At 54.6% G+C, this 25,654-nt stretch overlaps 2 protein-coding genes across 4 annotated transcripts in view; both read left to right on the top strand.

The window, feature by feature from the left end:
- COPE (COPI coat complex subunit epsilon) overlaps nt 1-25,654 on the top strand; it is a 200,031-nt gene that overhangs the window by 84,659 nt on the left and 89,718 nt on the right. The window lies entirely within an intron of this gene.
- COMP (cartilage oligomeric matrix protein) lies at nt 853-19,815 on the top strand. The gene is given in 20 exon segments (XM_068173701.1): nt 853-925; nt 5,227-5,312; nt 7,669-7,720; nt 9,432-9,604; nt 11,042-11,179; nt 12,111-12,188; nt 12,604-12,771; nt 13,899-14,003; nt 14,132-14,239; nt 15,237-15,291; nt 15,294-15,395; nt 15,845-15,963; nt 16,264-16,316; nt 16,640-16,833; nt 17,383-17,561; nt 17,722-17,770; nt 17,966-18,162; nt 18,269-18,441; nt 18,614-18,753; nt 19,258-19,815. Coding segments are annotated over 20 exon segments (2,283 nt in total). The 5' UTR covers nt 853-858; the 3' UTR covers nt 19,305-19,815.

Below are 25,654 nucleotides of genomic sequence, written 5' to 3'. Positions count from 1 at the left end.
AGGGAAAGAGGGAAGGGAGAAGGAGGAAGGGAGAAGGAGGGAAGGGAGAAGGAGGGAAGGGAGAAGGAGGGAAGGGAGAAGGAGGAAGGGAGGAGGAGGAAGGAGGGAAGGAGGGAAGAAGGAGGGAAGGGAGAAGGGAGAAGGGGGAAGGAGGGAAGGGAGAAGGAGGGAAGGAGGGAAGGGAGAAGGAGGGAAGGGAGGAGGAGGAAGGAGGGAAGGGGGAAGGAGGAAGGCGGGAAGGAGGGAAGGAGGAAGGAGGGAAGGGGGGAGGAGGAAGGAGAGAAGGGAGGCAAGGAGGAAGGGAGAAGGAGGAAGGAGGGAAGGGAGGAGGAGGAAGGAGGGAAGGAGGAAGGCAGGAAGGAGGGAAGGAGGAAGGAGGGAAGGGAGGAGGAAGGAGGGAAGGGAGGAGGAAGGAGGGAAGGGGGAAGGAGGGAAGGGAGAAGGGAGGAGGAAGGAGGGAAGGGAGAAGGGAGGAGGGAGGGAAGGGAGGAGGAAGGAGGGAAGGGGGAAGGAGGGAAGGGAGAAGGGAGGAGGAAGGAGGGAAGGGGGAAGGAGGGAAGGGAGAAGGAGGAAGGCGGGAAGGGAGGAGGAAGGAGGGAAGGGGGAAGGAGGAAGGAGGGAAGGGGGAAGGAGGAAGGAGGGAAGGGGGAAGGAGGAAGGAGGGAAGGAGGGAAGGAGGAAGGAGGGAAGGGAGGAGGAAGGAGGGAAGGGGGAAGGAAGGAGGGAAGGAGGAAGGAGGGAAGGGGGAAGGAGGAAGGAGGGAAGGGAGGAGGAAGGAGGGAAGGAGGAAGGCAGGAATGCGCCGCATAAATAGCGAAGCTGCATGGGGAGAGCAGCGCCGCAGCCCCGGAGCCCGAGATGGCCGCAGCCCTGCTGGCGCTGCTGCTCTGCTCTCCCCTCTGCTGGGGCCAGCAGAGGAGGATCGGTAAGGGCAGGCGCGCTGGGTTCATGCGGGGTTCATGCTGCTTTTACTCTGCTTTAATGCTGATTTTACTCTGCTTTAATGCTGCTTTTACTCTGCTTTTACTCTGCTTTAACGCTGCTTTTACTCTGCTTTAGTGCTGCTTTAACTCTGCTTTTACTCTGCTTTAATGCTGCTTTAACTCTGCTTTAACTCTGCTTTAACTCAGCTTTAACTCAGCTTTAACTTTGCTTTTACTCTGCTTTAACTCTGCTTTAACTGTGCTTTTACTCTGCTTTAGTGCTGCTTTAACTCTGCTTTAACTCTGCTTTAACTCTGCTTTAACTCTGCTTTAACTCTGCTTTTACTCTGCTTTTACTCTGCTTTTACTCTGCTTTTACTCTGCTTTTACTCTGCTTTAATGGTGCTTTTACTCTGCTTTTTCTCTGCTTATACTCTGCTTATACTCTGCTTTTACTCTGCTTTAACTCAGCTTTAACTCAGCTTTAACTCAGCTTTAACTCTGCTTTAACTCTGCTTTTACTCTACTTTAACTTCGATTTTATTCTGATTATACTCTGTACTCTACTCTAACTCTACTTTAACGCTAACTCTACCTCTGATTTAATTTTGATTTCATTCTGCATTAACTCTGCTTTAACAACTCTGCTTTAATCCTGATTTAACTCTGATTTACTCTGATTTAATTCTGATTTAACTCTGCTTTACTCTGATTTAACTGTGCTTTACTCTGATTTAATTCTGATTTAACTCTGCTTTACTCTGATTTAACTCTGCTTTTCCCTGATTTAATTCTGATTTAATGCTGATTCCATTCTGATTTAACTCCGCTTTAATCCTGATTTAACTCTGCTTTAACTCCTCTTTAATTCTCCTTTAATTCTGACTCAATTCTGATTTTTTGAGGCTTTTTTAGGCTGCTCTGAAAGTGCTGAGGGGTGCAAGGGGATAAAGAGGGAGGACTTTTCAGCTGGAGCCTGAAAATGTTGAAGGCAGTTTTACAGGAAAACTGTAAATGCTCCATGGGATTTTTTTTTCCCCACTTTCCCTCCTGAGAGGTGAAACTTTATTTAAGGAAAATAAAGGAAATCAATAATTTAAGGAAAATAAAGGAAATCAATAATTTAAGGAAAATAAAGGAAATCAATAATTTAAGGAAAGCTTAATGGTTTAAGCATTCCTGACCTCCAGGAATGTTCAAATTCCACTTTTCCAACCCTGCTTTTGGGGAATTCTCACCTCCAGGAGGATTTCTGGCAATCCAAATTATTCCCAATCCAAAATTTACTGGAGAGCTCACAAATATTCACTTTTTTTTTCTTTTTTTTTTTTTGGGAAGATCCACAAGGTTTTTGGGTTTGTTTGTGGAAAATGAGGACTTTTTTTATTAAATCAGTGCTGGGAAATTCTCCCTGCTCAAGGAGGCTGAGCCCAAATTCCAGCTGATTTTTTTTTTTTTTTTCCCTGTACACACAGAGGGTTTTGTGGGATTTATTCCTGGTTTTCTCTTTGCTGTAGGTGAGGGGTGGTTTCTGTTAGGGGTTTGGCAAATCTGGGGGAAAAGAGAGAAATTATGGGGGGAAGATGGAGAAATTATGGGGGGAAGATGGAGAAATTATGGGGGGAAGATGGAGAAATTATGGGGGGGAAATTGAGAAATTATGGGGGGGAAATTGCGAAATGATAGTGAAAATTGAGAAATGAAGGGGGGGAAATGTGAAATTATAAGAATAAAATGAGAAATTATAGGAAAAATTGAGAAATTACGGGAAAAAAAAACACAGAGAAATGAGGTTGTGCATCCTCGTGGCCACCGAGGAATTCGACACTGGGATTTTGGGAGAATCCCTGAGTTAAACTGGGATGTCCAGTTACCTTTTCACTCCCAGATTATCCCCAAAAATCCCCAAACCCAGAAGCACGAGCTCCATCCCTCCCTCCCTTGGGCAGATCCCGTTTTTTTCCCCCATCCCAAAGGGACCCGGCAAACCCCAAATCCCAGCGGGGGGAAGGACGGGGATCCCCTCCCTGGCCGAGCGCAGGAGCTGCTCCTGACCCCGGCATTCCCGGATTTCCCTGGAATTCACCCTGACCCCCAGCATTCCCGGTTTTCCCTGGAGCTCACCCTGACCCCCAGCATTCCCGGATTTCCCTGGAATTCACCCTGACCCCGGCATTCCCGGATTTCCCTGGAATTCATCCTGTTTTCCCTGGAGCTGCTCCTGACCCCGGCATTCCCGGTTTTCCCTGGAATTCACCCTGACCCCGGCATTCCCGGTGTTCCCTGGAATTCACCCTGACAGCCGGCATTCCCGGTTTTCCCTGGAATTCATCCTGACCCCCGGCATTCCCGGTTTTCCCTGGAATTCACCCTGACCCCCGGCATTCCCGGTTTTCCCTGGAGCTGCTCCTGACCCCCGGCATTCCCGGATTTCCCTGGAATTCACCCTGACCCCCGGCATTCCCGGTTTTCCCTGGAATTCACCCTGACCCCCGGCATTCCCGGTTTTCCCTGGAATTCACCCTGACACCCGGCATTCCCGGTTTTCCCTGGAATTCATCCTGACCCCCGGCATTCCCGGTGTTCTCTGGAGCTCACCCTGACCCCAGCATTCCCGGTTTTCCCTGGAGCTGCTCCTGACCCCCGGCATTCCCGGTTTTCCCTGGAGCTCACCCTGACCCCCGGCATTCCCGGTTTTCCCTGGAGCTCACCCTGACCCCCAGCATTCCCGGTTTTCCCTGGAGCTCACCCTGACCCCCAGCATTCCCAGATTTCCCTGGAATTCACCCTGACCCCAGCATTCCCGGTTTTCCCTGGAGCTCACCCTGACCCCCGGCATTCCCGGTGTTCCCTGGAATTCACCCTGACCCCCGGCATTCCCGGTGTTCCCTGGAATTCATCCTGACCCCCGGCATTCCCGGATTTCCCTGGAATTCACCCTGACCCCCGGCATTCCCGGATTTCCCTGGAATTCACCCTGACCCCCGGCATTCCCGGTGTTCTCTGGAGCTCACCCTGACCCCAGCATTCCCGGTTTTCCCTGGAGCTGCTCCTGACCCCGGCATTCCCGGTTTTCCCTGGAGCTCACCCTGACCCCCAGCATTCCCGGTTTTCCCTGGAGCTGCTCCTGACCCCGGCATTCCCGGATTTCCCTGGAATTCACCCTGACCCCCAGCATTCCCGGATTTCCCTGGAGCTCACCCTGACCCCGGCATTCCCGGTTTTCCCTGGAATTCACCCTGACCCCCAGCATTCCCGGATTTCCCTGGAATTCATCCTGACCCCCAGCATTCCCGGTGTTCCCTGGAGCTCACCCTGACCCCCGGCATTCCCGGTTTTCCCCGGAGCTGCTCCTGACCCCGGCATTCCCGGTTTTCCCTGGAATTCATCCTGACCCCCGGCATTCCCGGTGTTCCCTGGAGCTCACCCTGACCCCCGGCATTCCCGGATTTCCCTGGAATTCATCCTGACCCCCAGCATTCCCGGTGTTCCCTGGAGCTCACCCTGACCCCGGCATTCCCGGTTTTCCGTGTCCTTGTGTCCCCAGATGCCAGCCGGGCGCTCCCCGGTGCCGCCGCCCGGCACGCCGCCGCGTTCAGCCGGGATCCCGGGAATGCCGTGGCCGCAGGTGAGCGCAGCAGCGGCCGGGCCCCGCTCCGCCGCCGGGGCAGCCTCGGGCACGGAGCTTCCCCCGCCCGCAGCCCGGGATTTGCTGCTTTCGGCACCGAATCCCTTCCCAGGTGGGAGCCTGGGGGGCTGTGCCAGGGGAGATCCCGCTGCGCCAGCCCGGAGCTGTTCCCAAATCCCACTCCAGCCCCAAATCCCTGCCAGAAACTCCTTGGGCTGGAGGCTGAGCCCTGAATGCTAAATTATTCATACCCTAGTCGGTGAATATTGTCCATATAATTCCTATATTCCTACAATTATTATTCATATAATAGAAAACATTAATATAACATTAAAATCTTATATTTCTCTTTTATAATAGAAAACGCTATATGGATAATAATTAAAATCTTGTTCATATAATTATTATTCATATATGAATATATGACTATATAATACATATTCGTATGCATGTATCTTTATATAAATATATAAAAAATATGAATATATAAACATATAAACATATATATTAAAATAGATACCAATCTATAAATATATTTTCATATATTCATATAAATATATATAGATATATTCATATAATATATATATCTATATAAACCTTCCCAGGTTTATAATCAGCTGGATTATAAACCTGGGATCCTCTGGGATTTTCCCAACAATTTTGGGGTTTTTTTAGGAGGAGAAGTTGGGCCAGAAATGCTGCAAGAAATGAGGGAAACCAACCGGGTGCTGCTGGAAGTTCGGGATCTGTTGAAGCAGCAGGTGGGTGAAAAATTCCTAATTCCTGGTTTCCTGAGGGCTGGGAATTTCTCTGCTTCCTGTGCAGAGTGAGCAGATTATTGCTACAAAACAGAATCCCGAGGTGGTTTGTAATTGGGAGGTGAAGCTGGGAAAAACTCTCAAGTTGGGAGAAACTTCAAGGTGGGAAAAAAGCTTCGAGTTGGGAAAGAATTGCAGTTGGAAAAAACAAAACCTTCGAGTTGGGAAAGAATTGCAGTTGGAAAAAAACCCTTCAAATTGGAAAAAAAAAACCAAAACAAGGTGAAAAAACCCTTCAAGCTGGGAAAAAAAAACTCAACTTGAGGAACTCATGTTGAAGATTGGAGTTGGAATCACTGGAAGTTCCTTTGGATTCCCAAATTCTCCAGCAGAGGTGGGGAGTGAGCCCTTCTGTCGGAACCCAGAACGTCCCTTGGACGCTCTTGGATGTTCCAGGCCCAGGTCAGAAGCATTTGAGACCCCGGAGTGCAGCCACAGACCCCTGTGGCTTTGAACCCGATCCATGGAACAATTTACCAACCTTGCAGGAAGAACAAGGAATCACAAAAGTTTAGATATTATAGTAGAAGTAGTCACAAAGCGAGAGGAAGAGTTTTTGAGTGCTGTGCAGGGGGGTTTAGGCCTTGTACAGAGGGGTCTGAGTTTTGTACATGGGGGTCAGAAGTTCTAAGATGGAGGGACTTGGGCGTGCCCTGTCCTCTTTCTTTCTCCTTCCTAACCTCCATGTTCTTGGTGATGTTGGCACTCACAGATTGGTTTAGAGCAGAAAGTCACTGTTCAATACAGGTGATGGGCATTGGGGTAAAACCATAAACATTTAACACACAATGTGTGATATAAAAGAGGGCACCAGCCCCCTGGGAGGGGGAGTGTGCCCTTGCCTGACTGCTGAACGGACCGCAGCAGCTCAGGGAGAAATCTTTTAGCTAACACACAGTGAGACCGGACCACTGAAGGCTACTGAGCCTTTCTTTGGAGACACAGGATGGAGGAGAGACTTTTCCAGTCTGGGGGTGAGCCCAGACAATGTTCCTGTCCTTGCACCTCTGCAGCCTCCATGCAAGTCACCATTCAATGGAGGAGATGGGCACTGGGGAAAAACCAGAAACATTTAACATATAAAAGATATAAACGAGGGCACCGGCCCCCTGGGCATCAGTGTGTGCCCTTGCCTGACTGCTGGAGGACCGCAGCAGCTCAGGGAGAAATCTTTTAGATAACACACAAAAACTACCTTGAGAACGGACCACTGAAGGCTACTGAGCCTTTCTTTGGAGGCACGGGTTGGAGGAGAGACTTTTCCACCTTTCGGGGCCACCCCAACCTGGGGGTGAGCCCTGACACCCTTCAAAGAGGGATGTGGCAGGATGGGTTGGGCTGGGAGAACAAAATCCCTTTCCCGCGGTTTTGTGGGCTCAGGAATCACAGGAGAGGCCGAATTTGGGAGCTTCCAGCCCTCCCCGTGCTCCGGGGCAGGGAGCTCTGCCTTCCCTCCTTCCTCACCTTGTTCTGATCCCAAAAGCCCTCCTGGCTCCAGCAGGTTCTCGGGAATTTGGGGTTCCTCGGGTGCTCTGGCCTTGGTTTAAGCAGGATTTTCAGCAGAGGTTTGCCTTCTTCTCTCTGGGGGGGACAGCAAGGTTCCAGTTCTGCTGTTCCTGCTGGCAACTGAGGGGTTCCAGATTTTGGAATCCTGCAAAAACTTCCGAGCTCCTCTCACGTTCCAGGCCCTGCAAAAAACCCCAGGGTTTTGGGAATCTGGGCAGCCAGGGCTCCTGGCAGCCTGCAGCAGTCGTTCCAGTGCTGCTGCCTTCCAGCAGATTTGCCTGTTTGTTCTTTTTCCCCTCTTGCCACTATTTTATTTTATTTTATTTATTTTATTTATTTTATTTATTTTGATGTATTTGATTTATTTTGATTTATTTTGATTTATTTTGATTTATTTTATTTTTGATTTATTTTATTTTATTTTTATTTTTATTTTATTTTAATTATTTTATTTATTTATTATTTTATTTTATTTCATTTTAATTTTTAACGATTTATTTTTTATTTTATTACTTGCATTTAATTTCTATTTTTTATTTATTTTCTTATTATTTTATTGATTTCATTGATTTCATTTCATTTTTAAAAATATTTTTTTATTACTTTTTAGTATTTATCCATTTCACCGCATCGTTAAAAAATGGTTTATTTATTTGTTTGCTTGTTTGTTTATGTAACTCTTTATTACTTATTTCATTGGCTTCATTTCGTTTCGCTGCCGTGATTTCATTTCGCCCCCGGGCGTGCCGGGATGCCCGTGCGGGCCCGGCTCAGCCTGGCTGTTCCCCTGCAGATCAAGGAGATCACGTTCCTGAAGAACACGGTCATGGAGTGCGACGCCTGCGGTGAGTGCGGCCGTGCCCGCTGCCCCTCTGGAGCCAGCCCGGAATTCCAGCCGTGCCCGACGGGAGCAGCCCGGGTCACTGCCGCCCCTGGACATTCCCCACAGCCGGGGTCTTCTCTCGGCCCCCTGCCCCCAGGGATTGGTGCCCAGGCTGTTCTCCAGGGCAGCTGGAGCTGGGGGGCTTCCAGAAGCTTCTCTTTCCTTCCAGCAAGCGCCCAGAATTCCAGAATTCTGGAATGGTTTGGGTCGGAGGGACCCTCCAGCCCTTCCACCTTCCACCAGCCCAGGGTGGCCTGGCACACTCCCAGGGATGCAGGGGCAGCCACAGCTGCTCTGGGAGTCCCAGCCCAGCCCCTCCCCACTTCCCACTTCCCAGGCAGGAATTCCTTCCCAAAATCCCATGAGCCCCTGTGGGATCAGCCCGGGGCTGGGGGGGTTCTGTGCCCTGAGCCCCTCACCCCCCAGATCCTCCCCAGGGCTCTTTTCCATCCCCTCAGCCCCAGCCTTTGCTTGTGCTCCTGTGCCAGGAGCTGGGCACAGCTGGTGGCTCTGGGACACCCCATGGTGGCTCTGGGACACCCCATGGTGGCTCTGGGACACCCCATGGTGGCTCTGGGACAATCCATGGTGGCTTTGGGACAATCCATGGTGGCTCTGGGACACCCCATGGTGACTCTGGGACAATCCATGGTGGCTCTGGGACACCCCATGGTGGCTCTGGGACACCCCATGGTGGCTCTGGGACAATCCATGGTGGCTTTGGGACAATCCATGGTGGCTTTGGGACACCCCATGGTGGCTTTGGGACAATCCATGGTGGCTCTGGGACACCCCATGGTGGCTCTGGGACAATCCATGGTGGCTCTGGGACACCCCATGGTGGCTTTGGGACACCCAGAGCTGGGCTGGTGGCTTTGGGACAATCCATGGTGGCTCTGGGACAATCCATGGTGGCTCTGGGACACCCCATGGTGGCTCTGGGACACCCCATGGTGGCTCTGGGACAATCCATGGTGGCTCTGGGACACCCCATGGTGGCTTTGGGACACCCAGAGCTGGGCTGGTGGCTCTGGGACAATCCATGGTGGCTCTGGGACAATCCATGGTGGCTCTGGGATGCCCCAGGTCGTGGTGGTGGCTTTGAGACACTCCAGAGCTGAGCTTGTATCTTTGGGACACTCCTTGGTGGCTTTGGGACACCCCAGGTTGTCTTGGTGGGTCTGGGATGCCCCAGATCTGAGCTGGTGGCTCTGGGACACTCCATGGTGGCTCGGGGACACCCCAGGTTGTCCGTGGTGCCTCTGGGACACCTCAGATCTGAGCTGGTGGCTCTGGGACACTCCAGATCTGAGCTGGTGGCTCTGGGACACTCCATGGTGGCTTGGGGACACTCCAGATCTGAGCTGGTGGCTCTGGGACACTCCATGGTGGCTTGGGGACACTCCAGATCTGAGCTGGTGGCTCTGGGACACTCCATGGTGGCTTGGGGACACTCCAGATCTGAGCTGGTGGCTCTGGGACACTCCAGATCTGAGCTGGTGGCTCTGGGACACTCCATGGTGGCTCGGGGACACCCCAGGTTGTCCGTGGTGCCTCTGGGACACCTCAGATCTGAGCTGGTGGCTCTGGGACACCCCGTGGTGGCTCGGGGACACTCCAGGTTGTCCGTGGTGCCTCTGGGACCGTGTCCTCACCCCGCTGCTGTCCCCCAGGGATGCGGCCGGAGGTGACAGGTCCTGTGATCACCATGACGCAGTTCAACCGCTGTGTCCCCAACCCCTGCTTCCCGGGCGTCCCGTGCACCGAGAGCGGCGGCGGCTTCCGCTGCGGGCCCTGCCCCGCCGGCTACACCGGGAACGGCACGCACTGCACCGACATCAACGAGGTAACACCGGCACCGCCGGCCACGGGCCTGCCGTGGCATCTGCCGGGGGGCACGGAGAGCCCTCAGGGCCTGCAGGAGCGGCACTTCCACGCCTGGCGCACGCTGGGGTTCCTGCACTCTGGAATTCTGTGCCTGGCACACGCTGGGGTTCCTGCAGGAGCTGCAGTTCTGTGCCTGGCACACTCTGGGGTTCCTGCACTCTGGAATTCTGTGCCTGGCACACACTGGGGTCCCTGCAGGAGCTGCAGTTCTGTGCCCGGCACACGCTGGGGTTCCTGCACTCTGGAATTCTGTGCCTGGCACACGCTGGGGTTCCTGCACTCTGGAATTCTGTGCCTGGCACACGCTGGGGTTCCTGCACTCTGGAATTCTGTGCCTGGCACACGCTGGGGTCCCTGCAGGAGCTGCAGTTCTGTGCCCGGCACACGCTGGGGTTCCTGTAGACTCTGGAATTCTGTGCCCGGCACACGCTGGGGTTCCTGCACTCTGGAATTCTGTGCCTGGCACATGCCAGGGTTCCTGTAGACTCTGGAATTCTGTGCCTGGCCCTCCCCAGGGAGGGTTTAGGGCCAGTCCAGTCAGGATTTCTCCCAACAAAATAAATCCTGAGGTTTGTGCCACACAGAGAGGGGAGTTTGGAACACCAGAGCAGCCTCCTTCGCTGAGGAGCCGTTAGAGATAAGATTTATTAGGTGTGGAGTGGGATCAAACAGTTCCCAGATAATCCTTGAAACAGCAAATCTTAACCACAGGGCTTTGTTTCTGCCCCTAAATCAAACCAGATACCGAGTATTATTTTTAGGAAATTTTCTCTTTTTTTAGGAAATGTGGCATTCCACCAATTTTAAGCTGTGTGTGTGCACAAAGCTCTGCTCATCCATGGATTTTTTGTAGGGCTCCTGAGCTCTGTGCTTCCCAAACCATGAACTTGATTATCCCACTCTCGTGGAACCTCAACTGCATTTCAATTTAAAAACCTGCTGAAGGCTCCATGGGAGATTTTGGGATTGTCAGTCCAAAATATGGGATCCACTGTATTCCTGTGATGCAGCTGCCAGCACAGAGCATAAAAATCCAGGGGAAATAATGAAGTGTTGGAGGAAGCAAAGCATTCGGAGCAGTTTTGGAAAGAGTGGTGAACAAACAACTGGTGTGTTTCGAGGCCAGGGTGAGGAATTGTCCAGTCCCCTGGACTCTGAGGATTCCAGGAAGGAAGAGGTGAAGCAAGAGCAGCTCTGGTGTCACCTGAGGAGAATCAGAGCCCAGAGTGGCTTTGTTCTGTTGCAGCCCAGGGGGACACCCGAGCTGGGGAAGCCCTCGAGGAACTCCTGTGCCGTTTTATATCTGCCTTCAGACTAAAACTCCCAAGAGCTGGACGTGCCCCAGGGCTGGAGCTGCCCCCTGGCACAGCCCCGGGCACCCTCTCTCTTGTTTCAGTGCAATGCCAACCCCTGCTTCCCGAAAGTCCAGTGCATTAACACCAACCCCGGCTTCCGCTGCGACCCCTGCCCGCCCGGCTTCACCGGGCAGCTGCTGGAAGGGGTGGGACTGGCCTTTGCCAGGGCCAACAAACAGGTGAGGGCCTGGAATGTTCTGTGTCCCTCAGAAGCTGGGAATTCTCTCCCCTCTGCAGCTGGGACTCGAAGGTCTGCGAAGAAGCGGGAGGGAAAGGCGAGGTGATGGTTCCTAAAGGTGGAAGGGATTCCTGAGTGAGGGAAAGGGAGGGGCTGGGAGGGAATTCCCATCCCTGGAAGTGTCCCAGGCCAGCTTGGAGCACCCTGGGGTAGTGGAAGGTGTCCCTGGGGGCTGGGGATGGGATTCTCAACCCAAACCGGTTGTCTTGGGATTGTGGGAGTCCCACAAACTGCGGATTTGGAACCGAACTGTGGATTTGGGATTCCCACTGTATTGGTGGGAATGCAGGGAGAGGAGAGTGCCCAGGATCTCCTGGCACCTGAGCCCCAGAGCCACCTCCCCTGTGCCAAACTGGGGCTGGGCAGAGCATCCCAACACCTCTGGGGCTGTGGGGCCACCCCGGGAATGGGAACAGGAATGGGAACGGGAATCCTTCCTGCTGGGACACAGAAGAGTTCCTGCAGCTGCTGCCACCCCCTCCCGGCTTCTCTAACAGCTCCAGGCAGATTAAAAATCCCAACAGCCTGGGCTGATTGGGGTTTTTAGGGATAATTATCCCACATGTGGCTCTGGCAATTTGGGGCTGGTCGTGGGATGCAGCCATTGAGCTTCCAAATCCATGGAGCCCCTTCCATAGCGAGGATATTCCAGCAGCTCAGTTCAGAGCTCTGTTCCCAGGCTGGAACCTCTGCTGACTCTGGAGAGGGGTCTGGAACCCTGCTGGGATCTGCCTCAAGCTTGTCAGCAGGAAAACTTGCCAGTCCTGGGCTAGTGAGGTGCGCCGGGGCTCTGCTTCTGCAGCTGGCCCCGCCCAAGTCCCGGGATTTGGGGTGGAGTGAGGCTAAAGGTGTGTCCTGTTCTCCCTGGGCAGGTGTGCACCGACATCAACGAGTGTGAGACTGGAGCCGCCAGCAACTGTGTCCCAAACTCCATCTGCATCAACACTCGGGTAAATCCGCAGGGACAGGGGGAGGATCCCAGGGCTGCAGCCAGGCTGGGAGAGCTGGGGGGTTCACTGGAGAGGAGAAGGCTCCAGGGAGAGCTCAGAGCCCCTGCAGGGCCTGAAGGGGCTCCAGGAGAGCTGGAGAGGGACTGGGGACAAGGCATGGAGGGACAGGACACAGGGAATGGCTTCCCAGTGCCAGAGAGTGGGGATGGGTGGGATTTTGGGAAGGGATTGTTCCCTGGGAGGGTGGGGAGGGAGTGGGATGGGATGGGATTCCCAGAGCAGCTGTGGCTGCCCCTGGATCCCTGGCAGTGTCCCACGCCAGACCCCGGGACAGGGGGAGGTGTCCCGAGGAGGGGCTGCAGGAGGGATTTACCTGGATTCGCCTTCGAGTTCCTCCTCCCCGTTTTCCCCGCAGGGATCCTACAAATGCGGGGCCTGCAAGCCGGGCTTTGTGGGGGATCAGATCAGCGGCTGCAGGAGCCAGACGGCCCCAGGGGCACGGCGCTGCCCCAACGGCGAGATCAGCCCGTGCCACGAGAAAGCCGAGTGCATCGTGGAGAGGGACGGCTCCCTGTCCTGCCAGGTCCGGGGGCACTGGTGCCGCCCTGGCATCGGGGATGGTCCCACCCTCCCGAGATTAGGATCTGGTCCCACCCTCCCGAGATTAGGGTCTGGTCCCACCCTCCCGAGATTAGGGTCTGGTCCCACCCTATCGAGATTAGGGTCTGGTCCCACCCTCCCGAGATTAGGGTCTGGTCCCACCCTCCCGAGATTAGGGTCTGGTCCCACCCTATATCGAGATTAGGGTCTGGTCCCACCCTATCGAGATTAGGGTCTGGTCCCACCCTCCCGAGGCTGGGGTCGGCTCCCGCCCCCTTGTGAGATGGGGGTCTGCGCTGATCCGTGGGATGGAAGGGACTGGTCTGACCCTCCTTTGTTTGGGGTCTGGTCTGACCCTCCTGCAAATGGGGACTGGTCCCAGTGTCCCCCGAGACTGGGGTCTGTCCCACGCTCCCGAGGCTGGCTGGGGTCTGGATTTAATCCCAATTTCCCCGCGGCTGGGGTCTGGTCCCGCCCTCGCGAGATCGGGGTTGGGTCCCACACTCCTGTGGCTCTGGTCCGACCCCCGCCCCGGGATTTGGGTCTGATCCCACCCCCCAGACACTGGGGTCTGGCCTGATTCCCGCACGACTGGGGTCTGATCCAGCCACTCCTGCGACTGGATGGGGTCTGGTCTGATCCCAAACTCCCTGGGACTGGGGTCGGTCTGCTCGCTCCTCGTTCCCTCGTCCCGCGCTCCTCTCCCGGGTCTGCCACTGCCCTCTCCTGGAGAACGCCCTTCCCAAACCATCCCTGCTCGTCCCTGTGCCCTGAGCTCCTCCCTGGGCTGCTCCCGGCGCCTCCGACCCGCTCCCGCTTTTTTGGGGCGCTGGTTTTCCCTGCAGCGCTGCGGATCTGTCGGGTACGGAGTTCCCTGGGCTGAGCAGGGAGGATCCGCTCAGCAGCCTCAGAGCCAACTCCTGCTGCTGCTCCTCGGGGTCCCAGCAGCACGCAGCGAGCCGGATCCCAGCTGCTGAAATCCCAGAAACTTTCTGCCAGGCGCTATTTCCCTGTAGGGTTTCCCATCCCGGGACTTGCAGCGTTTCGTGCTGTTTCTCTTTAACCCTTGCGTTTCGGAGGCCATCGGGGGGCTGACTTTGTGTGCTGCAGTGCCTCGTGGGGTGGGCAGGGAACGGCTACGTGTGCGGGAAGGACACGGACATCGACGGAGTCCCCGACGAGAAGCAGCGCTGCTCCGACAAGAAATGCCGCAAGGTGAGGGCGAGGGCAGGAAACCCGGGAATTTCACCCCAGTTTCGCTCCAGGACAGGCCTTGGGTGCTGCTGAGACCGCCAGAGCTCAGGCTGGGGGCCGTTCCCACATCCCTGTGTCTGTCCCGGCAGGATAACTGCATGACCGTGCCCAACTCCGGCCAGGAGGACGCGGACCGGGACGGGATCGGTGACGCCTGCGACGACGACGCCGACGGAGACGGGATCCCAAACGCTGAGGTTCGGGTTCTGCTGCCCCCGCCGGGCTCCTGCAGGGCAGCAGCACCTGCAGGGGGAATTCCGGGGGTCCCAGTGGGAGTTCAGGGGTCCCAGTGGGAGTTCAGGGGGTCCCAGTGGGATTTCAGGGGGTCCCAGTGGGAGTTCAGGAGTCCCAGTGGGAGTTCAGGAGTCCCAGTGGGGATTTAGGGGGTCCCAGTGGGAGTTCAGGGGGTCCCAGTGGGAGTTTGGGGGTCCCAGTGGGAGTTTAGGGGTCCCAGTGGGGATTTCAGGGGGTCCCAGTGGGAGTTCAGGGTCCCAGTGGGAGTTCAGGGGGTCCCAGTGGGATTTCAGGGTCCCAGTGGGATTTCAGGGGTCCCGGTGGGATTTCAGGGTCCCAGTGGGGATTTCAGGGGGTCCCAGTGGGGATTTCAGGGTCCCAGTGGGGATTTCAGGGGGTCCCAGTGGGAGTTCAGGGGGTCCCAGTGGGGATTTCAGGGTCCCAGTGGGGATTTCAGGGGGTCCCAGTGGGAGTTCAGGGTCCCAGTGGGAGTTCAGGGGGTCCCAGTGGGATTTCAGGGTCCCAGTGGGAGTTCAGGGTCCCAGTGGGATTTCAGGGGGTCCCAGTGGGAGTTCAGGAGTCCCAGTGGGAGTTCAGGAGTCCCAGTGGGAGTTCAGGAGTCCCAGTGGGAGTTCAGGGTCCCAGTGGGAGTTCAGGGTCCCAGTGGAATTTCAGGGTCCCAGTGGGAGTTCAGGGTCCCAGTGGGATTTCAGGGGGTCCCAGTGGGAGTTCAGGAGTCCCAGTGGGAGTTCAGGGTCCCAGTGGAATTTCAGGGTCCCAGTGGGAGTTCAGGGTCCCGGTGTGGCCGCGCTCTGGGGATCTCAAGCCAGGCCCAGAAACCTCCGGACACTGAAGGGACGCCGCGGGGGCTGGGACCTGGGGAGCCTGTCCCTGGTGAGGCCTGGCTGGGGACAGCCTGGGGGGTGCTGGTGTCCCAGCCCGTGTCCCCTGTCCCCGCAGGACAACTGTGTGTACGCGAGGAACACGGACCAGCGCAACGCCGACCGGGACAACTTTGGGACGCGTGTGACAACTGCCGGCAGGTGAAGAACAACGACCAGAAGGACATCGACGGCGACGGCAAGGGCGACGAGTGTGACGATGACATGGATGGGGACGGTGAGATCCAGGCACATCCCGGGCTGCTTCCTGCTGGGATCAGGCCCAGCTCGGTTCCTGGGGTGACAGACTGGGCAGTGCCCGTGTCCCCGCGCTCAGCCTCTCCCAGGGTGCTGCTCTCCGCCTTGGATTTATTATCATTTTTGCTGTCCACAATCAGAGCCAGCCTCGTCCTGACTGCCTTGTGCTGTGTCCTAAGGGAGAAATCGGGGAATATCCAAGCTGCCAGCAGCCCCTGGCTCGAGGCTGGGGGGGTCAGGGCTGTCCCCCTGGGGTGGAGGGGACAAACCTGGCTGGCTTTGGAAACTGAGCTGATCACAGTTTGCACAAAAGCTGCTCCCAGCAGCCAGGAATCCCAGCAAACACCACCCCCAAATCCTGAAATCGTTGCTTTAGCCATGGATTCACCCCCCTGGATTTTTGTGCATCCACTGTCCCCCGTTTTCCAGGGATCAGAAACGCCATGGACAACTGCAGGAGAGTGCCCAACCCTGACCAGAGGGACGGGGACGGGGACGGCGTGGGGGACGCCTGTGACAGCTGCCCCAACCTCAGCAACCCTGACCAGGTACAGCCCCCCCAGTGTGAGTCCTGCAGGGCCACTCCTGTCACCCCAGCCCTGCCCGTGTCACTGCCCAGGTGACAATTCCAGCTGCCACCCTCCCGAGGCACAAAAGGAAATTCCCTTGGAAGCCAGGGGGGAAGTTTGGCTCTCCGGGCTCCCCCTTCCTGCCCTGTCCCACTGCTGGAATTCTTCAGAATCCCCCCAAAAAATCCCACAGAAACTCTCCTGCTGTTGGCAGCTCTCTGTTCTCTTCCTTGCCTTTTCCTCTGGAAAATTTAAATTATTCTTCCTTTGTTTTTCTAGAAAGACACTGACCACGATCTGGTGGGGGATGTCTGTGACACCAACCAGGACAGGTGAGCTGCAGAAACTAAAAATTCTATTTATTTGCATGAAATCCTGGGGGTGAAGGGACCAGAGGGCTGTGACAGCCTGGCTCGGCCTCATCCTATAAAAAATGGAGGTTTAGAGGTGGAATTTTCTTCAGACCTCACAAAAAGCGACCACTGGCAGGAAGGCCCACTCCCAGAGCTGTCCGTTTCCAGCAGGAACATTCCTGACCCATTCCTGGCTAAAATGGCTAAAATCACCCATCCTGCCGAGGACCCCAGCCCTGGGGAAGGCTTCCCGTGCTGGTGGCCGTGGGTGACGTGTCCCTGTCCCTGTCCCCTCTCCCCAGCGACGGGGACGGGCACCAGGACTCGCGGGACAACTGCCCCACAGTGCCCAACAGCTCGCAGCTGGACACGGACGGCGACGGGCTGGGCGACGAGTGCGACGAGGACGACGATGACGATGGCATCCCCGACTTCAGGCCCCCCGGGCCCGACAACTGCAGGCTGGTCCCCAACCCCGGCCAGGAGGACTCGGATGGTGAGGGATGGATCCTTCCGGGGCTCCCTGCGGTCGCTCCAAGCTCTGGCGTCCCCAGGAATTTATTTGGGTTTTCTCGGGCCTGACTCGTGCCAGGCCTGTGGTGCTGGCAGGTGTCCTCAGAGGCAGCATGGGATCTGGTCTGGGGTCAGGTTTGGGATTGTGCTTGGGATTGTGTTTGGGATCAGGACTGGGATCTGGTCTGGAATCAGGTCTGGCGTCGTGTTATGGGTCATGTTTGGGATCACGTTTGGGATCACGTTAAGGATCATGTTTGGGATCATGTTTGGGGTCATGTTTGGGATCATGTTTGGGATCACGTTTGGGATCACGTTTAGGATCACGTCTGGGGTCAGGTTCTCTCTCCCAGAAGTGTCTGGGGTTTGAGGGGTTTCTCTGCCAGCAGGAGAAGCCTGCAGGTTTCTCTGCAGCTCCTCGGGGTGTGTCCATCCCTCGGTGCCCTCAGCTGGTGCTGCTGAGGCTGAGCAAACCCAGGGCAGGAGCTGCTGCTCCAGGCTCCTTCCTCCTCCTCCTCCTCCTCGTGCCCAGGGGACGGCGTGGGGAACCTGTGTGAGGATGACTTCGACAGGGACATGGTGATCGACCGGATCGACGTCTGCCCCGAGAACGCCAAGGTGACGCTCACGGACTTCAGGGCCTTCCAGACCGTGGTGCTGGACCCCGAGGGCGACGCTCAGATCGACCCCAACTGGATCGTCCTCAACCAGGTAGGGAGAGCCCCAGCTGGGAGCAATCCTGGAGGGTTTTCCCTGAAAGGCTCCGTGGTTCTGCAGTGCCCAAATCCCAGAGCTGCAGCCCTGGAGCAGCACAAGAGGGAGTTAGGTGTGACTGGAATTGCACTAAGGAGTCACAATTCCTCTTTCCCAGGGCATGGAGATTGTCCAGACCATGAACAGCGACCCTGGCCTGGCCGTAGGTGAGGAATTTCCCTTTTCCCTTTGGGAAATCATCACTCCATGCAGCTTTGATCAGCCACTGCTTAACGACTCCATCCACCGTTTCCTGTAGTGCACAGAGTCCAGATTCCCCCTGGCTAAATCCACCTCCCCAGCCGAATCTGGGCTCTGTTCTGTCCTGGAATGCGGAGTTTCTGTTCTGCTGCCCCTGACAGGGTACACAGCCTTTAACGGGGTGGACTTCGAGGGCACCTTCCACGTCAACACGGCCACGGACGACGACTACGCCGGGTTCATCTTCGGCTACCAGGACAGCTCCAGCTTCTACGTGGTCATGTGGAAGCAGATGGAACAGACCTACTGGCAGGCAAACCCCTTCCGGGCAGTGGCAGAGCCCGGGATTCAGCTGAAGGTAAAGGAGCCCTGCAAAAGGAATCCCCTGGTGGGTTTTTGCCTTGGGATAAGCAGCTGTGTTGAATCCTTTCTGCACACATTGACCAGGCTCTCCTCTGTCCCAGGCAGTGAAATCCAAAACCGGCCCTGGGGAGTACCTGAGGAATTCCCTGTGGCACACGGGAGACACCACGGACCAGGTGAAGCTGCTCTGGAAGGACCCCCGGAATTCCGGCTGGAAGGACAAGACCTCCTACCGCTGGTTCCTGCAGCACCGGCCCCAGGTCGGCTACATCAGGTGAGGCTCAGGGCAGGACCATTCCCACCAGGAAAACCAGCCCCAGAATGGTTTTGGAAGGGAACTCATCCATGGGCAGGGACACCTCCCACTGTCCCTTGGGCACTCCCAGGGCTGGAGCATCCCCGAGGCCGGGGGAGCTCCTGCCACTCCCTGCCTTGTTCCCCTCCAGGGCTCGGTTCTACGAGGGCCCCGAGGTCGTGGCAGACACTGGAGTTGTCCTGGACACCACCATGAGAGGGGGACGCCTCGGGGTCTTCTGCTTCTCCCAGGAGAACATCATCTGGTCCAACCTCCGCTACCGCTGCAACGGTGAGTTGGGGAAGGCAGACTCGCGGTTCTCCTCCGTTTTCCACTCGTTCACGTGGACACCTGCACAGCCACGGGAACGGGGCAGCGTTGCCCTGATTTTTAAAAGTGTTAAGTTTTATTTTATAGTTCTCTTGAAAGTTTTAAAGTTCTCATAAAACTTCTTCAGCCTTCTGATAATGGTTACATATTTCCACTGGAGTTCTCACGCACTGCTCATGTACATAATGATAGTTTTGCATTCTTCTGTGTGGGAGGAGAGAATTGATGGACTGTTGGTTTGACCAGTGTAGTCAGAGAAGTGGCAGTTTCACCCTCCAATCCACTGCCACTTTTGGAGCTCTATATATTGCAAAGTCAGAAATAAAATTAACTCTCTTTCTCTCTTGAACTCACCAAGTTTCTGTGTACTCATTTTGTGTCCAATAACAGCAGGGCAGCAAACAGGACCCGAGTCCACCCTTCCCTGCTGTTCCTGCCCCTGATCTCTCTTTCTTTAATGCTCAGACACCATCCCAGAGGACTACGAGACGTTCCGGTTCCAGCAGGACTAATCCCCGTGGAGCGTCCCTGCAGCCCGTCCTGCTTCCCTGCTCCCGCTCTGGAATCCTGCCCCAAGAGCTGTCAGCACCTCCCAGCGCGCCCTCGCAGCCTCCAGCTCCCCTTCCCCAACAGCAAATCCCTGAAAATGTTACACGAATCCTCTGGGAAGGGCAGAGGTGGAGACAGGAGTGTGACCAGAAGCCTGAGCTGCTGCAAGCCCCAGCTCAGGGCCGTGCTGGGAGCTCCCTGCAGCAGCTGCGATGGTTGGAGAACGTTTGGCGTGGATGATTCCCAGGAATCTCCTCCCTGCTCCAAGGCTCCCGAGTGTGAATGTTGTTTTCCTTTTCAAGACCTGCTGCAGAGCAAACTCAGCACGAGTCTGAGAGGGACGCGCGGAGCAGCCTCGGTACAAGTTGCTCATTTTAATAAATGAAAAAGCACTTTAAGGAGAGTATCTTTGTTCTGGAATGTTGGAAAATGAACACTTGGAATGCTGGATAATAAATTCTAGATTTCTCCTTGGTCATGTGTGTGTTCTCTCCACTCTTCTGAAGCTTTTCCCTTGCAGACGTGGAAGGGAGGAACCCTCCACCCTCCAGGGCTGAGCTCGGTGGGGCTGAGAGAGCCCAGGGCTGGACTGGGAATTTTCTTGGAAATGCCAATCATGGAGGCACCTTTTCCTCAAGAGCCTCTCTCTCCTCAGCCCTGCCCTGCCTGGTTCTCGCTGGAACAACAAATTAAAGCTTCCTGCTGGGTTTGTCACCGTGCCAGGGCTCCCACAAACGGCCGAGGAGCTGGGAAAATGCTCCTGTCCCTGCCACGGGAGCTGGGCGAGGTTTTCCACAGCTGAAACCTGGGAAGACTCAAATCCCTGTCCCTGCCAGGTAGCCAGGCCCCTGGGAACATTCTGGGGACAGTTTAAACCCAGCCCTCACAAGGTTTTAGAGCAGCTGCAGTTTCCCCCTGAGGAGTCCCCAGTTCAGTTTTCAACCAAAATAATCTGATTTTGCCATTTCCTTATCAACACTGAACCGCCACCAAACCAACAACAAATGAAACTCACAAGAAGCTGAGCAGCCAGAGGCAAAAACATTTCAACTTTTATTCCATTTCCTTTACAAAGAAAGCAAAGATACAAAGACAGAGAAGCCTTCACACAAAAAAAATCAAGGTGGGAGAGGATGTACACGGAGCTGAGCTGCGTTTCCACATCAGGTCTGGCTGCAAACACTTAAAGCCAATGTCAGTTTTCCACTTCACCCAGAGAAAAACACAATAAATAAATATTTGCTGGCACAGGGACAACTTTTCCCACCTTTCTGTGCCCCTGCTGCTGCACTGAGCAGGGTTTGTTTGCATACATCAGTGAAATCACCCACGAATTGTCTGAATAGGAAAGGTTTTCTTGTCCAGAGCAGCACTTTTAGGTTGAAAATGCATCATTTTGGTTTTTTTCCCCCAAATTCAACCCCTTTCAGGTCAGGTTTACCTGCCACTGAGGCAGAGACGCTGCTGGGTTGGGTTGGATAAAATCAAAGTTTCCCTCCAGGAGTACAAACCTTCACTTCCCCTTCAGCAGGGAATCCGGTCAGGGACAGGGCCCCCAGAAGGTCAGGAAGAGCTCAAAGCTCTGATTCCTCCCCAAAAGAACCCTCGGGGGCTCCTGTCCTGTTTTATCAGGGTTTTTTGGGTGCCCAGGGCTGGGGATGTCCAGGGGATGCTGCCCCACCCCGGCCCCTCCGGCTGCGCCGCTGCTGCTGCCAGGAAAATTCAGGATCCAGCAAGGTTTGGCTTAATGAGCCTTGAACCCCCCAAAATGCACCCCACAAAAATCCCAGAACTTCGATATCCCTGCAAGGATGGAAACATCACCTCTGTCTCCTCATTTAATACCTTAAAAATCCCAAAGTTGAGCCAAACTGAACCTTTTCCTTTCAAAGGTGGCATCAGACAGAAGGCAGGATATTTGGGAAGGGCTTCTCCTGCTGGCTGAATTCCAAAAATTCCCTTTTTATGGCAGAATTGAACTCAATTTCTACAAGCAAGTTCAAGCCTCTTGGTTTTTCCTTCAGGAATTTTACAACTCCCCTACTCCAGTGACAGAAACCATTTTTAGTTTTAGAATGGAGACTTTTCATCCCTTTTTTCTTCCTAAACCACAGTGGAGAAGAGCGGGATTGAGGAATCCCTGGGGATGGTCGAGCACTGAGCAGTCCCAGCCCTGTCTGGGATTAGGGACTGGAGGATTCTCCAGGAGGTGACACCAGTGTGGACTGGCCTGGGTGTGTCCCTTGTCCCCTCAAGGGTGGGGACACCGGGCAGGAAAATCAAGGACCCCAAGACAGAACCATCCCGTGGCCAACCCCCGCTCCAAGGTCGGCTCCATCCCAACTCACCAGCACAGGGAATGAAGGAAAACACCAGAAACTTGACCCAAAGGGCATCAAAATCCAACAGTTTTGGGTCTGACCCAAAGCCACCCTCAGAGCTGCCTGTCCCTGCCCTGTCCCTGTCCCCAAGGCCACCACGGCTCCGGAGTGCCCCGACAACGCTCCCAGGAAGTTCCACCTCCACAGGGGGAGAGCTTCCCATGGCGGCGGCAGAGTCGGAACAGCTCCAGGCAGGGTCTGGGGACATCCCAAACCCACCTGGGGACATCCCAAACCCACCTGGACACGCTCCTGTGTCCCTGCTCTGGGTGGGCAGGGCTTGGACTGGGAGATCTCCAGAGGGCCCTTCCAACCCCAGCTCTTCCGGGATCATGGGATCATGGGTGTCCTGTGATGAGGATCCCTGTGGGTCCCTTCCAACTGGGGATATTCCAGGATTCCAGGGCTGGAATTCTACAATTCAAACTCAACCCCCTCCTGCTCTTCACTCCCAGGAGTAAATCCCACACGGCCCAGCTGCTTTTGGGATTCTCTCCCTTTTTCCCACGGAATTCTCTCCCTTTTTTCCACAGGAGTCTCTCCTTTTTTTCCCACGGGATTCTCTCCCTTTTTTCCACGGGATTCTCTCCCTTTTTCCATGGAATTCTCTCCCTTTTTTCCACAGGAGTCTCTCCCTTTTTCCATGGGATTCTCTCCCTTTTCCCACGGGATTCTCTCCCTTTTTCCCACAGGATTCTCTCCCTTTTCCCACGGGATTCTCTCCCTTTTTCCACGGGATTCTCTCCCCTTTTCCCACGGGATTCTCTCCCTTCTTTCCACGCTTTTCCCATCCCACCCCTCCACCCCCTGAAGACAGGAGCCAGAGGATTTTACCCCTTCAGGCCTTTATTTTGATAAAATTGGTCAAGCCCACATAAGGCAACGCACACACGGCTCCGCCCGCCCCCCGCCCGCCCCAACCGCCTCGGAAAATAAATAACACAAACCAAGAGAGGACTCCATGTAGTGTTTGGCTTTGCAGTATAGAAATTCCACACAATGATTCTGTTGTGTTGCTGTTATTTTTTTTTGTTTTGTTTTGTTTTGTTGTTTTTTTTTTCCCCTGTTTAAAAAGGTAAAAATGATTTATAATACACAGTCAGAATGTCGTGGTGCCCGCATAGAAAACCGACATGCAATCCATGCCTACACTGCGCCGTATAAATAAGATGCAACTCAAAATACAAAGAACAGGAACACTACAAAGTTTAATTCTAAGAGGGAGGGAAGGTTTTTTTTTTGGGTTTTTTTTTCTTTTTCCTGGTTGTTTTTTAAAAAGGACAGACACACGTAACAAAGGCTACCTGCGCTTTCACATTGCCATCACAGTGACGGGGGGGCCGTTGCTCCGAGGAATAAACGCGCTGGTTTTGGGGTTTCTCCCAAAAAAAACAGCCAAGGTCGGGATCTGCGGGGGGAGGAGGGGCCTTCCTGCTTCCTTCCTGTCCAGAGGGGGTTTCCAGGGTCTTTCCTTAAGGGAACAGCTCAAGCCTTCATTGTTGATTTGGCAGAAATTCACGGTTTTAGGTCCAAGGGCTCATTTTTGAGGGAAATTTAGGTAAACTGCTTTTAGATAAACTCAGGGCAGCTTTTGGTCTTGGAATCATGGAATTGAGGTTGGGAAAAGAGCCACTGAATCAGGGTTGGAAAAGGATCACTGAATTAAGGCTGGAAAAGAACCCGAATCAAGTTTGGAAAAGAATCACCAAATTAGGGTTGGAAAAGAACGACCGAACCAAGGTGGGAGAAGAAACACCAAATTAAGGTTGGAAAAGAATTCTGGAGTCAAGGTTGGGAAGGAACAACCAAATCAAGGTTGGAAAAGACCTCCAGGACCATCAAACCCAACCTCCCTCTGAGCTGAAGGTTCACCCATGAGCGCTCCTAAAAACGAATTCACCAAATAACCCACGAAACCTCCGCGGACGCCGCGAAATGCGCGCGGGACCGGCGGCTGCCGAGGCGACTGGCGGCCCTTTCTGGAAAGGTTTTCCCCTCTGGAAAATGGAAAATCAGCCCGGGGTGGGGGCAGAGCCCAGCCCAGGCTGTGTGTGGGGGCACAGGGGGGGCTGGCAAGCGCTCCCTGCCATGCAGAAGCCGTGGGAGCCGGGCCGGGTCACGCATGCCCAGAGGGGGAATCTATGTACAGGGAAAGGAGCCTCCCCCCAGCCCCCACAGCGCCAGGGCTGGGCTGGCTGCTGGAAAAAAAAATCACAGTTTTGGGTGCACCGAGGGTTTATTCCTGTTCTTCCCCATTGTATTGGCAAATGCAACAGTCTAGCTCGGGAATTCGGGGTTAATTCGTTATGGAGATAGAAAAACACGGAGGGAGGGGGGAATCAGGAGGGAGGGTGGGACAGTCACCCCTGGAGACACCAGACAGCTTCACCACCACTGAAAGCAAACTTATCAATAACAGCAATTAACACCATTTTCTCCTTGGTTTGTTTTGTTTTTTTTTTTTTGCTAAGTGATGGTTTTCCCTTTCTGCTCCCACCCGCGGGGAGGGAGCCCCACACACTGCAATGAGCACAGGGTTGGTACATTTGAAATAAAAGCAGATTATTTGTTCTGGGAACACTTGGGATCCGCTCCACGCTTTTCTCTGGGTTTGCTTCCAGATCAGCCTGATGCCACAAAAACTGGAATTTGAAGGAGTGAGAAAGGGGGAATCCTCTGGGGCAGCTCCCACGTGAAAGGTTCCCCTGGGGGAAGGGAAAGGCAGGAGCTGCTGGAATCCCTGGATCTCACAGGGTCGGGATGAGAAGCAGCTTCTCCCTGGCCGCAGCTGGAGCCCATCCTGTCACACCCCAGCTCCTTCCCTCTCCCGAGGGATTAAACCTGGATTTCTCCCAGCTGGAGGGTCCCTAACTGTGACAGTTGCATCCAAGGTGTGGTAAGTTTGAAATTAAGGCGATTTTCAAGGTCTACTTTACAAGTCTAAGAAACAAAGAGCTCTTATTTACACAGGGAGTTAAAAATCCAGGAAGGAGCCGGAGCTCCCTGCCCGAGCCTCCCGTGAGGAAGCCCAGCTCCTGCTGGCTGCTCCCCTCTGGAGTGACTCTGGAGTGGAAAACACAGCACAGACAAGGACTGCACATGCACGGGAGTCATTCCAGCAGGAATTCCCACACGGAGCTACGGGAGCTGCACCAAGCTCTCACTGCACCTTCAGCAAAGGGCTGCGAGGCAGCTGGGCCCAAATTCCTCCTGTTTTTTCCAGGTTTCCTCCTCTTTGAGCTGCCTTTTATCTCCTCCCTTCACTGAAAAAGCATGAGGGATCTGAAACAAGCAGCCACCAGGAGTGGACCTGTCCTGCCGAGCCCAAACCCTGCCAAAAAATCCCAAAACATTCCCAAGAGATGCGGGGAAACCTCGGGAGGTCATGGAGAAGGATAAAATTAAAACAAAACAAAAAAAACCACAAAGAAAACCAAAAGACACAGGGAAGCCAAGAAAAAATTCCACATTTTTAGTGCAAATGGTCAACAAATGGCACAGAAGGTGAGGGGATGCCCTGGGGTTGGGGAGATCCTGACCCTGCTCCTGCTCAGCGGAGCAGGCAGGAATCCCAGCCCAGGGATTTCTGGAAGCACACAGAAACTTGGTATAACTCATTAGGAGAGCTCAGGAGAGCAGTGAGAAGTCGTTAATTGCAGGGGGACTCTCATTAATTGCGGGGGAACTCGTTAAGAGCAGCCCAGCGTTGTTCCCAAAGAGGAGAAGCTTTGGGATTGGGAGTGCCAGGACTGGGATTTCCTTGGGCTGGAGGCAGGAGGAAAATCCAGGTGGGGCAAACCCCAGCTGGTGGGACCAGGGAACGGGGATGGGATTTTAGGGAACGGAATCCCTAAAATCCTGCTCCCAACCCAGGCAGGAGGCGCCTCCCTCCCCAGGAGGAGCTGGCCCTCGGGGTGAGTTAATTAGTTAAT

The sequence above is a fragment of the Anomalospiza imberbis genome, chromosome 27, assembly GCF_031753505.1.
Source record: "Anomalospiza imberbis isolate Cuckoo-Finch-1a 21T00152 chromosome 27, ASM3175350v1, whole genome shotgun sequence".
NCBI lineage: Eukaryota > Metazoa > Chordata > Aves > Passeriformes > Viduidae > Anomalospiza > Anomalospiza imberbis.
Note: the sequence above shows the minus strand (reverse complement) of the source record. Positions and strands in the feature narration are given on the sequence as shown.